The 15,353-nt window shown below is 32.6% G+C and overlaps 2 protein-coding genes across 2 annotated transcripts; both read right to left on the bottom strand.

Annotated features, from left to right (window-relative positions):
- Positions 1-4: 4 nt before the first annotated feature.
- On the bottom strand, positions 5-4,490 carry LOC128160955 (uncharacterized). The gene is given in 3 exon segments (XM_052824236.1): positions 5-351; positions 3,588-3,724; positions 4,426-4,490. Coding segments are annotated over 3 exon segments (549 nt in total).
- A 5,828-nt stretch (positions 4,491-10,318) lies between these two features.
- On the bottom strand, positions 10,319-11,589 carry LOC128159269 (heavy metal-binding protein HIP-like). The gene is made up of 3 exons (XM_052822333.1): positions 11,505-11,589; positions 11,240-11,376; positions 10,319-10,742 (listed from the first exon to the last, which is right to left on the bottom strand). The coding sequence occupies exons 1-3, from the start codon at positions 11,540-11,542 to the stop codon at positions 10,354-10,356; spliced, it is 564 nt and encodes a 187-aa protein (XP_052678293.1). The 5' UTR covers positions 11,543-11,589; the 3' UTR covers positions 10,319-10,353.
- Positions 11,590-15,353: the final 3,764 nt, after the last annotated feature.

Genomic DNA, 15,353 nt, shown 5'->3' on the forward strand with positions numbered 1-15,353 from the left:
TATACTACAATTTTACTCCAGAAAAAGAACACCAATCTCCACCATGGGCATACTGCCCTCAGGCTACTTGGACTCTAATCCACATTTAATTGTCTTTCTTCATTTTGATGTTAGCATGTGAGGTTGACGTAAGCCATCCATCGTGACCCCTTCCATCGGAATAATTATATGCAAATTTTGTTATTATTGACCACGTAAAGGAATAGATTCCATCCATCGGTGCTGTAAAGATTCCGGAAGTATAATCATAAGCGCTTCCTCCGTTTAACGAAACCTTATCAAAGATCACAGTTTCTTGTTTCTTCATGTTTTCCAGAGTCTTGGTTTGTGAAGATTGGAAAGCAATTGTATCTATTTTAGGATTATAAATAATTTATCTTATAAGAAAAGAATAAAATGAAAATATTAAAAGAGTTTGAAGAAAAAGGACACAGAGAAGATTAAAAATTAATATCATAATTTTTAATATGAATTAATAACACTAACTGTTAGAGTTTTTCGTATAATTTTAAATATGGCGCAAATGTGCTGGGTAAAGCCTGCTTAGATGTGGCTTTCTACCACATTGTTAGGCATTATAACCAGGCTGGAACTATCAGCCACTAACAGCAGCCACTACGCCCGAAAAAGCTAACGGCCAATAAAGAAGATCATCAAAGTACTGAGAGTACTTGAGAAGAAAATATATTTATTTTATTATCGACATCTTTTTTTCAATTTCAAGATGAGTAATGTATCAATAATTGTACGAGTATTGACAACTTCAGAGGCAGTAAAGCTCGCCTTGATAAGAGTTATACATGCGTCTGTATTTAATAGAAATCAAATCAGTATGTGTCCATACGGGTCATAAGTTACGAAAATAATGCTATCCTAAGTGCAGTCCTATTAAAAATGGAAAACTCAACGCGTCCTATAAAGTAGCATGAAAATGTATGATAATATATAAAACAACATAAAGCACATTACTAGGTGTATGAGGTACTACACATACATGTACTTATAGGTTTTACAACTATATTTGTTGTATATTCTTACCAAATCACACATTTGTAGATATTCGTCGTAAATTGGAAGCGACCGTCTAGGCAAACAATCCTGACACTTTTTTAAAGCTGTCCCCCCCCCCTAAAAAAAGATAGTATGTTTACATCAAAGTTAAACATGCTTGTGTTTAAAATATTATCCCCTTTTCTTTTTACTACCTCGGAAACAACATGAATCGAATATTAAAAAGATTTCCTATCATTACAATAATAACATGAACAGAAGTCTACCATGGTGATTTTATTCTAATAAAAAGAAATAGCGCCTGTCGCACAAAACGGCCAAAATATCAATCCCAAGGTGAAATGGGGATTATTTTGTCCAAGTCATGTTTGGACATGACCCTTCGAGGAAAAAAAAGATATGATAATTAAAAGGTCCAAATAGCATGCCCGACCTTTGATTTTTTTTTTAGCATTTCACAATGACATAGGGCTAAAAGTTTGATCATTTTCTCGGATATCTAAGTGTGCATCAAAGGAATACCATGGCAGTGAAGCGGACCTATAGGGCTATTATTTCCTGGTCTCAAATTTGGGTTGCAGGGGTACCATCACATAGTCCCGAGGGTTTCGGGCTCATTTCAGGGGTTTATATCTCATATATCTAGAATCACTAGGATAATGTATAGTACCTTCCCATGTGTTCATAACAAGCGTTAGAGGGTGTCTATCACATCTAAGAGTATTAATATAACTCACCCTTATTTTGTCATTTTTTAAATGTTAACAATGATATAAGGGTAAAAGATGGGCCGTTATCTCCATTGTCTTTGAAGTGTGCATCTAAGGAATACATGTAGCAAGGGAGTGTAGGGAACCTATAGAGCATACATTTTTTGGTCTCAAATTTGGGCTGTAGGGGTATCACCAGTGGTCCCTAAGGCTTTGGGCTCATTTCAGGGATTTATATCGTTAATCATCCCACAATTTTCTCTGGGAGAGAATGTTAATTTTTCATTGTGTATGAATGTGTTTTTTGTTTCTTTTTTTCAATGACATAATGGTTATGCAACACATGCACACATGTTTTATCATATTCGTGTAAACATTGCAATTTTTTGTCCATTCAATTGTAAAATTGCGGTAAAATATAGTTCAGCAAGCTGTGCAAAATTTGTAAATCAAATATCGTTTTAAGATACATGTAATAAAGCTATATAAAATGTTGTTCAGAATTATTTATGATTATGTAATAAGTACTCTTCAGGAGATGTCTACGCTAGTGCAGCGTCATTTTCCCTCCATATGTCGACAAGAGAACAGTTTTAACAATAAATTTTGTGGTAATGTAGGTGCGTTTCTGTGAGTTTGTTACGGATATGAAAAACTATATGTAGCGTCGGTGCATATAACTTCAAAATCAGCTGAGGAAAATAAAGTCTGATATCATGTTTAACATAACGAAATAACCCATGGGTCTTTTTTCTTAAAAAACATCCAATTAATCTACAACTTGGGGGGGGGGGGGGCATTATTCTTCTTTACACCTGCTCAGATGTCGCAATCTACCATTTTTATGTGTAATTGCGCGAGGTAATTTGTGCGTAAAATGCAGCAATCAATACTAGGGTTAATAGATGTTGAGTCACGTTATGTCCGCCGTCACGTTATGTCCGCCGTCACGATATGTCCGCCACTTTTTTGAAAAAATCGTCACGTTATATCCGCCATCACGAAATGTCCGCCACTTTTTTGAAAAAATCGTCACGTTATGTCCGCCATCACGAAATGTCCGCCACCTTTTTGAAAAAATCGTCACGTTATGTCCGCCATCACGAAATGTGCGCCACTTTTTTCGAAAAAAATCATCGTTGTGTCCGCCATCACGAAATGTCCGCCACCTTTTTGAAAAAATCGTCACGTTATGTCCGCCATCACGAAATGTGCGCCACTTTTTTCGAAAAAAATCATCGTTGTGTCCGCCTTTACAAAAATTCCGTATATTCCCCCAAAAGTCATTACCATATGTCCGCCGCCTTCAAATTTCAGAGAAATTGTATTAAATGCATGCACGTCGCTAAAAATATCAGCATTGTTTTTGAAAAATGTATGGGCTAATGTCCGCCACCAGTTTTGAACACACTACTCTCTCTATTATTTCTAAATAGTATATTTGCTATCCCATTGTGTTATATTTTGTTTGCCATTTATTGTTCTGAAATTATTTTCAGAATGAGAATTATATGCATGTATACACTTTTTTTTGCAATTTGCATTGATCGTATTAAACTAGATACATAAATGTACACACTATCTTGTGTCTATAGAGATAAGTTGCGACGAAAAATTCTTATTACGAACTTTGCCGCTTTCAATTTAAAAAAAAAGAATAGCAGAATAAACTGTGTACCACGGTCAGTTGTGCAGTGAAATTTTACTGTTGGGCTTAAAGAGTTTCTATGACGATTCTACATACTAGTAGTCAAACGGGCCATGAAAAACTAATAATTATTTATTTCATTATCATTTAAATAATACCATATGTTTTATCAATCAAATCCTAAAACCAAAATTTAAAAATGAATTGTTTTTCCAAACCTTTACAGCGCACACTTTCAAAACCCATTTCATTACATATTGCCTTGTAATTATTGTATCTAGTCACTATTTGTTGTGGCGTTTCATTTGCAGTTACCGCCACAAGGAGAGCGAAGCTCATCAACAAATAGTATATTCTGAAAATGAATTTCAAATTTACAATCAAAGTAAAAACAAAAGTTTTAATAAAATAATATTGTGTGTGAGAGAGAGAGACAGAGAGAGAGAGAGAGAGAGAGAGAGAGAGAGTTCAAATTTACAATAAAAGTAAAAACAAAACTTTTAGTAATATGATATCATGAGAGAGAGAGAGAGAGAGAGAGAGAGAGATTGTTTCAACATTTTGCGCATTGACACCCCTCGAAAACCACTTCGCGTCGGTTGACAATGGTTTTCTCGGGGTGTCAATTTTAACTGTTACCCTCCCAAACAGGCACTATTTATATAATGTCTCAGTAATAGGCAACCAAACAAGAATGGGGTAATTAAAAAAAAAGTTTTTCTAATTTAGTGTAATTAATTACATGTTTTAAAGAAATTGGAAGTAATTTGTAATTGAGTTTGTCTTCAAATACAAGTAATTGATTGTATTTAAATACATTCCAAAAACATTGTGTATTTTCAATTTCATTTCAATTACATTTCAATTACTTTTTTCTCAACTTTGTAATATAAAAAGGTGTCTTATAATGATGAATAGTATACATGTTTGGCATAGGCTTTTATTTATACAAAAATTAAATGTCTCATAATGTTTAATATGTTTATACAGCATGACACACTGCCCAGGGCAATAGGTAAAGGTCTAACTTTGTCGAGGCGTGAACTACTCTAGTACCCAAGAACTCCCCTGTTGTATACTCGAGGGAGTCTAAATATCACATTCTTGTGAATTATAGCCATTATTATTTATATACTAATATGCTGTACTGACGAAAGTTGTTCTTTCTGAATAAACATATTAATGTGAATAAAAATTAATTCACTATAGAGAGAATATTGCTCAGAAGTAAACATAAACTCAATGGTACTTGATGATTTTAATGTTAAAGACAATTTTTCTAGACATTTTCGAAAAAATTATATTTGATCATTAAACTGAAATACAACCTTCAAAACGTTACCGTACATAAAGCCTTTTATATCCTAATGCTGTTTATATATGTATATGTTCTCAAGATTAAAAAAAATAAAAATGAAGTAATTAATGTAATTAATTGCATTAATGAAAGTAAATAATAATAATTACATTTTTAAAAATCATTGTAATTGCAAGTTAATGATAAAATTGGCAATGTATTTGAATTTATTTCATCACTTTTCAAAGAAATCGACCCCAAACCTGCAACCAACATTTGATAGCCATTTGTTGAGTTATATAAACGAGTTACAGAGATTACAATTCTTTGGTATTTAAACAAAGCTTTTGTTTACATTATGAATGTTGAAGTACAAATCCAGTTTTAGACCTAAAATGAATCTGTTAGAGGTTAGGAATTTTTAATTTATGCTAAGAATGAATAATTATGAAGATAGAAAAATCTGCTTTAAAAGGATTTTTATTGGTATATTAACCTATGTAAACAAAGACAGGGCCTCGTTTACATGATATAGAATTGTGAGCCCTGTATTTTGTTTATAACTCTCCGTAAATTTTATTTGATTATTAGAATTGCATTCCATAAGCATTGTAAAGAATAAAAAAAGAAAAAGAAAACTAGAGCAAAGCTCGTTGCAAAGCAACGAGTGGGTCTTCCTTTAATGTCAGAAGTAAAGCTAGAAGATCCTGTAAAAAGCAGAGCTCTTAAACTAATAACAAGATTAACTAAAATAAAAAGATGAAAAAATCGAATTACTCCTGGTACGACTTAACAATTCCGAATGATTTTAAGTACGAATTAACAAAACCTTTTTTTGATTTTTAGAACGACTTAACCAAAAAAATCCGAATGTGTTTAAGTACGACTTAACAATTATTTTTGGTACGAGTTAACTTTACTATAAACATTACGCTATTTTTTAAACCAAGAACGCGGAATCAAAATTTCCGGAAAAATCAATTTTTAAACCCCGATATCTCTGTAATGCATCGTCCGATTTTAAAACGGCTTTCAGTTAGATTCAGCTTAATAAGTTCTACAAAATGCGTATTCATTTTTGATTTGATCAGAAAATTCATTTTTTCGAAAAATTTGTTTCACTTCCGGTTATGACCGGAAGTGACGGATTTTCATTTCCAGCCTTATTACAGAGGTAAATCGATTAAATTATAACCATTGAAAATTTCAAGCCTCTATCTTAAAGCGTTTTTGAGAAACGCCGCGGACAAAATGACTTTTTGAAAATTTTAAAAATGACGTTACGTTAAAACGGAAGTGATGTTTTCAAAGAAACTTCAGAAACTTTGAGGTTTTATAATTGCACATAATCTCTGAAAGTTTCATTAAAATTGGTTGTAAACTTTTTGAGTTATAAAGCCGAAAAGGAGTCAGAAAAAAAAAATAAAAAGAATAATAATAACTAGAGCAAAGCTCGTTGCAAAGCAACGAGTGGGTCTTCCGTTAATATCGGATGTAAAGCTGGAAGTTCCTGTAAGAAGCAGAGCTCCTAAACCAATAACAAAAGTAACTAAAATAAAAAGATGAAAACAATCGAATTATTCCTGGTACGACTTAACAATATCCGAATCATTTTAAGTACGACTTAACAAAAACCTTTCTGATTTCAAGAACGACTTAACAAAAAAATCCGAATGTGTTTAAGTACGACTTAGCAATTATTTTTGGTACGAATTAATTTCACTTTAAACAAAACGCTATTTTTTAAACCAAGGACGCGGAATCAAAATTTCCGGAAAAATCAATTTTTAAACCCCGATATCTCTGTTATGCATCGTCCGATTCAAAAACGGATTTCAGTTTTGAACTCAGCATGAAAATTACTGTAAGATACGTACGTAAAATATTTAAAATTTAAAAACATGAAAATTCAAAAAAATTGGTTTTGCTTCCGGTTTCGACCGGAAGTGTCCGAATTGAGTTTCCAGCCTTATGTCATAAGTAAAACGATTGTTCTATCTTCTCTGTAAATCTCATAGCTTTATCTTAAATCAAAAATGAGAAAAGCTCCGGACAAAATCACTTTTTAAAACGTGTAAAACGTCAATATCTGACGAAATTGATGACGTCATCAAATAATTTTTTCATATCATAGAGATCTTTTAGATACACATTACACCTGTAAATTTCAAAACAATCGATGCAAGCGTTTTTGAAATATTTGAGTTGGAAAAAAAATAAAAAGAATAATAACTAGAGCAAAGCTCGTTGCAAAGCAACGAGTAGGGTCTTCCGTTAATGTCGGAAGTAAAGCTGGAAGTTCCTGTAAGAAGCAGAGCTCTTAAACCAATAACAAGAGTAACTTAAATATAAAAGATGAAAAAAAAAATCGAATTATTCCTGGTACGACTTAACAAAATACGAATGATTTTTAGTACGACTAAACAAACACCTTTCCGATTTCAAGAACGACTAAACAAAAAAAATCCGAATGTGTTGAAGTACGACTTAACAATTATTTTTGGTACGAGTTAATTTTACTTTAAACATAACGCTATTTTTTAAACCAAGGACGCGGAATCAAAATTTCCGGAAAAAAAATAATTTTTAAACCCCGATATCTCTGTAATGCATCGTCCGATTTTAAAACGGGTTTCGGTTTTAAATTAAGCTTAATAAAAGCGTCTTTGCTGCTTGATGATTATTATCAAATTATTGGTCAGAAAAGGGTTATTATGAAAAGACTTAGTAGCCCTTCTGGCCCCTAATTTGAGGGGTCAGCCCCTTTTTCTTGATATCAAATAAAAGGTCTTGCTAATATAAACATATTTTGTTCTACAAGTGTTCATGAATTGTAAACCGTTCTCGAGATATCTGTACAAATGCATTTTAGGGGCCGACCCTTTAACCCCTTACCGGGGCCACTTACAACAAAATTTTTGGTATCATATTGTTAAGAACATTATTTTGAAGAACTTTTGTTCTACATTGCTTTTAAAAATAGTTCTCCTTTTTCAGATATTAATGATCAGAATTTTGAGTTCTGGCCCCTTGAAACCCCTAATGACGTAATATATGACTTAGGTATGGTAATGCATAGATTAAAAGCTGTACAATGAACATTTTTGCTTCTATAATTAATAACAAAATATTGTTCAGTAATGCGTTATTGTAAGAAGACATTAGAGCCCTCTTGACCCCTAATTTGAGGAGCCAGCCCCTTTTTCTTGAAATCAAATGAAAGGTCTTGTAAATATAAACATATTTTGTTCTACAAGTGTTCACAAAATGTTTACCGTTCTTGAGATATCTGTACAAATGTGTTTTAGGGGCCGACCCTTTAACTCCTAAATGGGGTCATAAACAAAAACATTTAAGGTAGCATATTGTACAAAACATTATTTTGAATAACTTTTGTTCTACATTGCTTTTCAAAATATTTCTCCTTTTTCAGATATTAACGATCAAAGTTTTGAACTTCTGGCCCCTTGAAACCCCTTATTATGTAATATATGACTTAAGTATGGCACTGTATAGATAAACAGCTGTACAATGAACATTTTTGCTTCTATAATTGATAACAAATTATTGTTCACTAAAAAGTTATTGCAAATAGACTTTAGAGCCCTCTTGGCCCCTAATTTGAGGGGCCAGCCCCTTTTTCTTGATATCAAATAAAAGCCCGTGCAAATTGAAACAGCTTTTATATTACATGTTTTAACAAAATGTTTATACGTCAAAAGATATTACGGAAAATGTGCGAAAATTTTGTGAAAAAATATGGTGCTAATTTTCAGGTTCAGGCGAGCTTCTAGGCCTTGCGCATTTTTCACAATTGGAAGCATGGAGGGAAATCTACAGACATTCATCTACAATCCCTGCAAATTTCAAGCTTTTATCATGATTAGTTTCAGAGGAGATGCGTGGACAAAATGACCCATAAAAATTTACAATATCGTCAATATCTGAAACCGGAAGTGACGTAATCATTTGAAATTTAAATAATCAGTAGCGACATTGATGCTCCATAACTCCTAAAAATTTGGTGTAAATCGGTTGAATAGTTTCTGAGAAATAACGCTCCAAAAAAGTCAGAAAAAGAAAAAAAAGTATAATAACTAGAGCAAAGCTCGTTGCAAAGCAACGAGTGGGTCTTCCTTTAATGTCGAGAGTAAAGCTAGATGTTCCTGTAAGAAGCAGAGTTCTTAAACCAATAACAATGGTTACCTAAACAAAAAAAATTTTAAAAATCGAATAATTCTTGGTACGACTTAACAAAATCCGAATGTACAGAGTATGAATTAACAAAAACCTTTATGATTTCAAGAATGACCTAACAAAAAAAATCCGAACGTGTCAAAGTAAGACTTAACAAAAATCGAATTATTTTTGGTACGAGTTAATTTCACTTTGAACATTACGCTATTTTTTAAACCTAGAACGCGGAATCAAAATTTCCGAAAAAAATCGATTTTTAATCCCCAATAGCTCTGCAATGCATCGTCCGATTTTAAAACAAATTTCAGATTTGAATTCACCATGACAAATTCTATAATACTGTAGTATTGTATTATTTTGTTTAAAAAAATGAAAATTTCAAAAATTTGGAACTACTTCCGGTTTTGAGCAAAATTGATGAATAAAATTCTAAACCCCCCAGTACATTACAGAATTGATACATCTAACATCAGTAAAAATTTCAAAGCGATATCTTTAAAATTAACGGAGATCTCTTCCGGACAAAATCACTTTTTTTAAATTAAAAAATGGCCGCCAAATTTGAATGGAAGTGACGTAAATGCTGAAACTTTAACATCTTTGAGGCACGGTAAGTTTACAAAAGCTCTGAAAATTTCATTGAAATCGGATGAAAACTTTTTGAGATATAAAGCCGAGAAGGAGTCAGAAAAAAAATAAAAAATAAAATAATAATAAAAAGAAACCGAAGAAAAACAAGAGGGTCTTCCGTTGGAAACGGAAGACCCTAATAATAAGAATAAGAAAAAAAAGAAACCGTAGAAAAACAAAAGGGTCTTCCGTTGAAAACGGAAGACCCTAATAATAGAAAGAAACCGAAGAATAACAAGAGGGTCTTCCGTTGAAAACGGAAGACCCTAAATAGGATTTGACAAAAATTGTGACCATGACCCTTTTAGATTCTTAGTTTCAATATAGATTGTTTCTGTGACGTTGCCGAACATTATCATCATCGTTTCAAGTCATGGTTTGGTAGTCCGCATTGCATAGTAATAATATCCCATATTTGCGACAGTGAAATTCTGATAAATACCTTGAAATACTTAATTTTTTTAAGATAGAACAAATTCGAGTTGGTCTGCTGTAAGACTACAGTTTTTTCCTCCCTCAATATCTACAGTGCACAAATTTTTGAGCTAGATTATGACTGAATTATTACATTTCCCAACGTATTCTATGTAACATTGTGTCATTTATTCGTAATGAAGTATTCATTTATATCGAAAACTATTTGCTAATTTTCATTTTTGAGTTGTTTTTGTAGATTTTTTAAATAACAAATTAACTCAAATGGTTCAATTGATATAATATTAAAATGTATTGTTTCTTATAAATCGGTCGGCACACAAATTTCTATGCATTATAAGACTATATCGTGCATTTAAAAAATAAAAAAAACAATTGTATGTGTTAAGCTTCAAATGCTTTATTTCGGTATCGTTACAAATGTGTTACAATTTTGCTCCCGAAAAGTAACACCAACCTCCAAGGGCATACTGCCCATTGGTGTTATGGGTCCTGATCCAGACCTTATCGCCTTTCTTCATTTTGATGTTAGCATGTGAGGTTGACATAGGATGTCCATTGTGACCCCTTCCATCGGTATGATTTAATGCAACTTTTTGACCATTCAGCACAATTTCAGTGACGAAATATTTTCCACTTTTTGTTAACATTGTCCATGTAAAGGAATAGATCCCGTCCAACGGTGCTGTGAATATTCCGGAGATATTGTTGTAAGCGTTTCCTTCGTTTAATGAAACTTTATCAAAGATCACCGTCTCTTGGTTCTTCAAGTTTTGCAATGTCTTGGTAAGTGAAGATTGGAAAGCAAACGGATCTATTTTAGGATTAGAAATAAAATATTGTTAGAGAAAAAAGAGAATAAATGGTAATATTAAAATTAGCAGTTAAAGATGGATGTCATTAGTCTCAATATGAATTATAAACACCAGCTTATAGACTTTTACGTATAATATTAAATAATTTGTACTATTGCGCATGTTGGGTAAAGCTTGCTCAGAAGTGACCCTCTACTACTTTTACGTTTTATTAGCTGAGCTTAAAATTCAACAATCAATACTTGTGTTAAACGGGAAGTTGCAACGAATAATTCTTATTAGTACATGTACTTTGCAGCGTTCAATTAAAAAAAATCACAATAAGCTATGTACCCGATCAGTTCTACAACGAAACTTTACTATTGGGCAAGAAAGAGTTTCCATGAGGTTTCTACATAGTCATAATTAAGATTCATGAAGAACCCTGACTATACATACTACCATATGTTTCCTCAATCCTAAAATCAAAATCTAAAAATGAAATGTTTTTCCGAACCTTTGCAGCGCACATTTTGAAAACCCATTCCATCACATATAGCCTTGTAGTTGTTGTATCTAGTCACCACTTGTTGAGGCGTTTCATGTGCAGTTCCCGCCACAAGAAGAGCGAAGCTCATCAACAAATAGCATATTCTGACAACGATTTAAAAATTTACAATTAAAATAAAAAAAAACCCAACAACTTAGCAATATTATATCATGAGAGAGAGAGAGAGAGAGAGAGAGAGAGAGAGAGAGAGAGAGAAAGAGAGAGATATTACCTTGTCATATTTTTATTAGAAAAACCAACTGTTACCATTGCCTTGCTTGGAATGAATTTTTAAACAACGCTCAAACTACTTGTACTATCAATTTACTAACACGTCACGCTAAACGATCATTTGATGGATTTTTTTTTGCACGTGTGCCAATTTTGAAAGCTTCGCTGGCAACCAATAAAATGAAATCAGCTCACACATTTCCATTTTATCTTACTTTTTTTATAAAGATATTAAAAGGGCAGCAATAAGATTTAAATGGAAAATATACCAGAGCGTATATTGTAGCAGATATACACTTACTGGTAAGACAATAACATATTGATGTACATGTAGATATGATAAAGAAAAGAACGTGAAGGTAGATTTAATTGGTTACAAAATTATTACAAAATTATTACACACATGATTACCAAATATTACCTTTGATATCTTTATATTTACTGAAATTTATTTCTGTCTACCCAAGCCCCGAGTTCTATAAGATGAAACAATTGAGACGCAAAAATTATATTATCTAACAATTTTACCATATTGACAATGATTATGTTAAATTTCATTTTTGATTGGAGTGCAAGTTTTAAACAAGAAAATCACATTGCTAAACCTAAATTAACTGATCATACATTCATTCTCTTTTATTGTACATATTTTAATATTGGAACTTAAAATCAGGTAGATGGTGCACTGAAAATGCTTGTACAGTAAAATAACACAAGTATAACTTACGTAAAAGATTTTTAATTTCACAATGATTTGCTTTAATTGTATTTCTTCTTTGATACCCCATGGGTCCCAAATTGGCCAACAGGTCATTACTCTCCATTACATACGCTAAAATTGACAATACATATACTTATACAGAGAGATATGCTACTAACATCTACATTTTAAGTATGTCATAATTCTTGCTTTGCATTTGAATAAATTTATTTCTGTTAATCTTAAGACTTCTTTTTAAGTTTTTTAACAATTATTTCTATGTTAATTGGATCTGTTATACCTTGGCCATCATTTTCAAGAATAGACTAGACATAGATTATCGCTTAACTTTTTTCTGGTATTGCTTTTGATATAAAACAAATTACATATTATTGTATTATTGCTGTTCTATTGTATCTGATTACCATAGTTTTTTATCAATCATAAAACAAGGTCAATAACAAACATCGGGAGGTTTAAAAAATGCATATTAAGAGAGAGAGAGAGAGAGAGAGAGAGAGAGAGAGAGAGGAGAGAGAGAGAGCAGGGTCCGGTAAATAAATGTATTTTAAAATTTACATTCAAAGGACGACTCGTCCTAAAAACGACTAGAATATAGGTGTCACTACAGTATTTCACTGGAGGTTCAAAACATGACTGAGGCAAAATAATTCCCGAATTTTCCTTTGAATTTGGGGCGTTTCCGCTCGAGACAGGAGCTGATTTTTTTATGAGATGAAAAACAATGTGTAAGAGGTCTAATTATCCCAGTTTTGTAATAATGCGAGGTCATTTGAATTTTTGATGCGAGTTGTTTCCGGAGGGGGGTGAAAAGGCCCGGGCTTGATTTTCAAGCACATGTGTAACTTCGAGGTAAACAAAGTCTCACGCCTTGCTGGATGCACGTGTGTATTTTGCTAGAAAATTGTAAATGAAGCGTTGTTTAAAAAGATGTCAAGAGGTTTTTTTCCTGAATTTCGTTTTGAATTTTTAAACAATTTAGACGAATTTATCAACGGTTTCTATGTGTTAAGAAAACGTGATTTACAAATTATTTATAAAAAAAAATTATATGTGTTCTCGCTAGATTTTTCGCTATTTTATTTTATGTTTCTGATTATTCTACCAAAAATTGTCGCATTTCGGTATTTGACGTCATGATTGTTAAACCTGTTTCACTTACCAAGTGATGCAATCATTTAAAAACTTAACTCAGGACTGCTGAAGATTTTACAGATTTAAGGTTCTAAGGACGATGCAGATTCTTTTTACATAAATATTGTCCACAAAATTACAGAAAAGAGAAAATATTTTACACCGATCCATATACATGTATAGCCACGTTCGCACACATATCTCTGTAACAGTAAAAGTGACAATTTTCCTAGTGATTAGACCACCTACCATAATAAACTTGCTGAATCATTTATCTTTTTTAAAAAATGGCCTTTTTAAGAATATGAAAGAGCTCGAGATTAAACATATTTTTATTATGAATCCAAAACTATTATGGGGGGGGGGGGGGGGCAGCCTCTCGTGTACACTGTACCTCCGGTATACAGGAAGAACCTCCGGTCTTATGTACAGATCTGTTCTGTTCATATTAAAAAATTATTAACCAGAAAAGCTAGATTTTACAGTCTTATTCTTAATCAGATGATGCAGAGCATAATATTTTGAATATCTACAATCACGGAGGGAAAGGAGGATCAAATTTTTTAGCAAGTGCATTTCCATATTAATTTGTTTGGTTAAGTTAGACCTAATGTATATAATCTCGAAGCTAGAAAACGGTTGCTATTTGTAAGGTCCGGGCAATTATTTTGCTTATCAAGATCGTCACAACTAAGAAAAATGAATTCCCCGACTGTGCTCTTCCCTATTTTCGGGCAAAATTTGTCGAAGCCGGGGATCAAAATATTTTACATCTCTCTCTCTCTCTCTCTCTCTCTCTCTCTCTCTCTCTCTCTCTCTCTCTCTCTCTCTCTCTCTCTCTCTCATGTGTTACAAGTTTGAGACTACACCGCTGGTTTTTATTTACAATTTGAACTTTAACATAGACTGAAAAAGAACGCTCCAATTCTTGCTGATTATCTGCATAATTATAATGTGTTGCATTCAATGTGCACTTCCTTTTTTGATTCGCGGAGAATAAATATGAATGAATACTACTGTGTAGTATTAACGGCATATATATAAATGATAACTTCATTATCACCCCGAGCATTTTGTTTTAGAGCGTAATGCGGGAAACTTGAGATGTATCCGTTATGACGTCATAAACGAGAGTGCACAAAGCGGCCAAACAAGTTGTCTAAATTGTGTACATAATTTGATGACGAAAGCAAACCCGCGACCCACCTTAAAAAAAACCCATTCATTAACATCTTTGACTTCGGGCTAATACCATCACAAACACTTTATTTATAAAACGAAATTTGATCAAAATATGATATGTACAGTTCTATATATAATTGATGTCAACGTAGATAACCAACATTCGCCAATTTGTAATTCATACCACGATCTACCACGACCTTCACATTTGGTAAATATGGATTTTTTAGTGGGTGCAGTTGTGTAAAAGGTTTAATAGGTTTTTCCAGTAGTATCACAGGGAGTATTGCTTGTAATGACGTCTCAAAAATATTCTAGCAAGTAAATCAATTACATATTTCCTTATTTATGCAAAACACATGTAAGGTAATTACTGTGGAATCATTAGATTTCGTGGTGGCTCAATTTTCGTGTTGTTCGTGGGTAGCTCTCCCCCACGAATTAACGTCCTCCACGAAAACAAGTTTTTAAAGAGTTATTAAAACTGAAAACCAACACATCCACGAAATTACATCCCCACGAATTAGCAAAAAACTAACAATCCACGAAAATTGGCCCCCACAGATTTAAATGATTCCACAGTATCATCATGATGATTTTCCTCAATAATACAGATAAAGCACTACACTTACATTTTTTGTAATATAATATCATAAGTTTTGGTTTTCATATTGAATATTTAGGAAAATACCATGTAATGTTTATCAGATATTTCTACCAAACCGAGATGAATAATTGACATTTTAACGAAAAAAAACATAAAATATTTTGATTATTGAGACACCAGACAATACCACTTCCTGAAATGTTTGC

The sequence above is a fragment of the Crassostrea angulata genome, chromosome 8 (assembly GCF_025612915.1).
Source record: "Crassostrea angulata isolate pt1a10 chromosome 8, ASM2561291v2, whole genome shotgun sequence".
NCBI lineage: Eukaryota > Metazoa > Mollusca > Bivalvia > Ostreida > Ostreidae > Magallana > Magallana angulata.

Excerpts from the sequence above, each read along its gene's own strand:
- LOC128159269 (XM_052822333.1), bottom strand. The coding sequence starts at position 11,542 with ATGGTAACAGTTGGTTTTTCTAATAAAAATATGACAAG. Across the intron at positions 11,377-11,504 it reads TCTAATAAAAATATGACAAG|AATATGCTATTTGTTGATGA; the intron begins GTAATATCTCTC and ends AATCGTTGTCAG. Across the intron at positions 10,743-11,239 it reads TCAAAATGTGCGCTGCAAAG|ATCCGTTTGCTTTCCAATCT; the intron begins GTTCGGAAAAAC and ends ATCCTAAAATAG.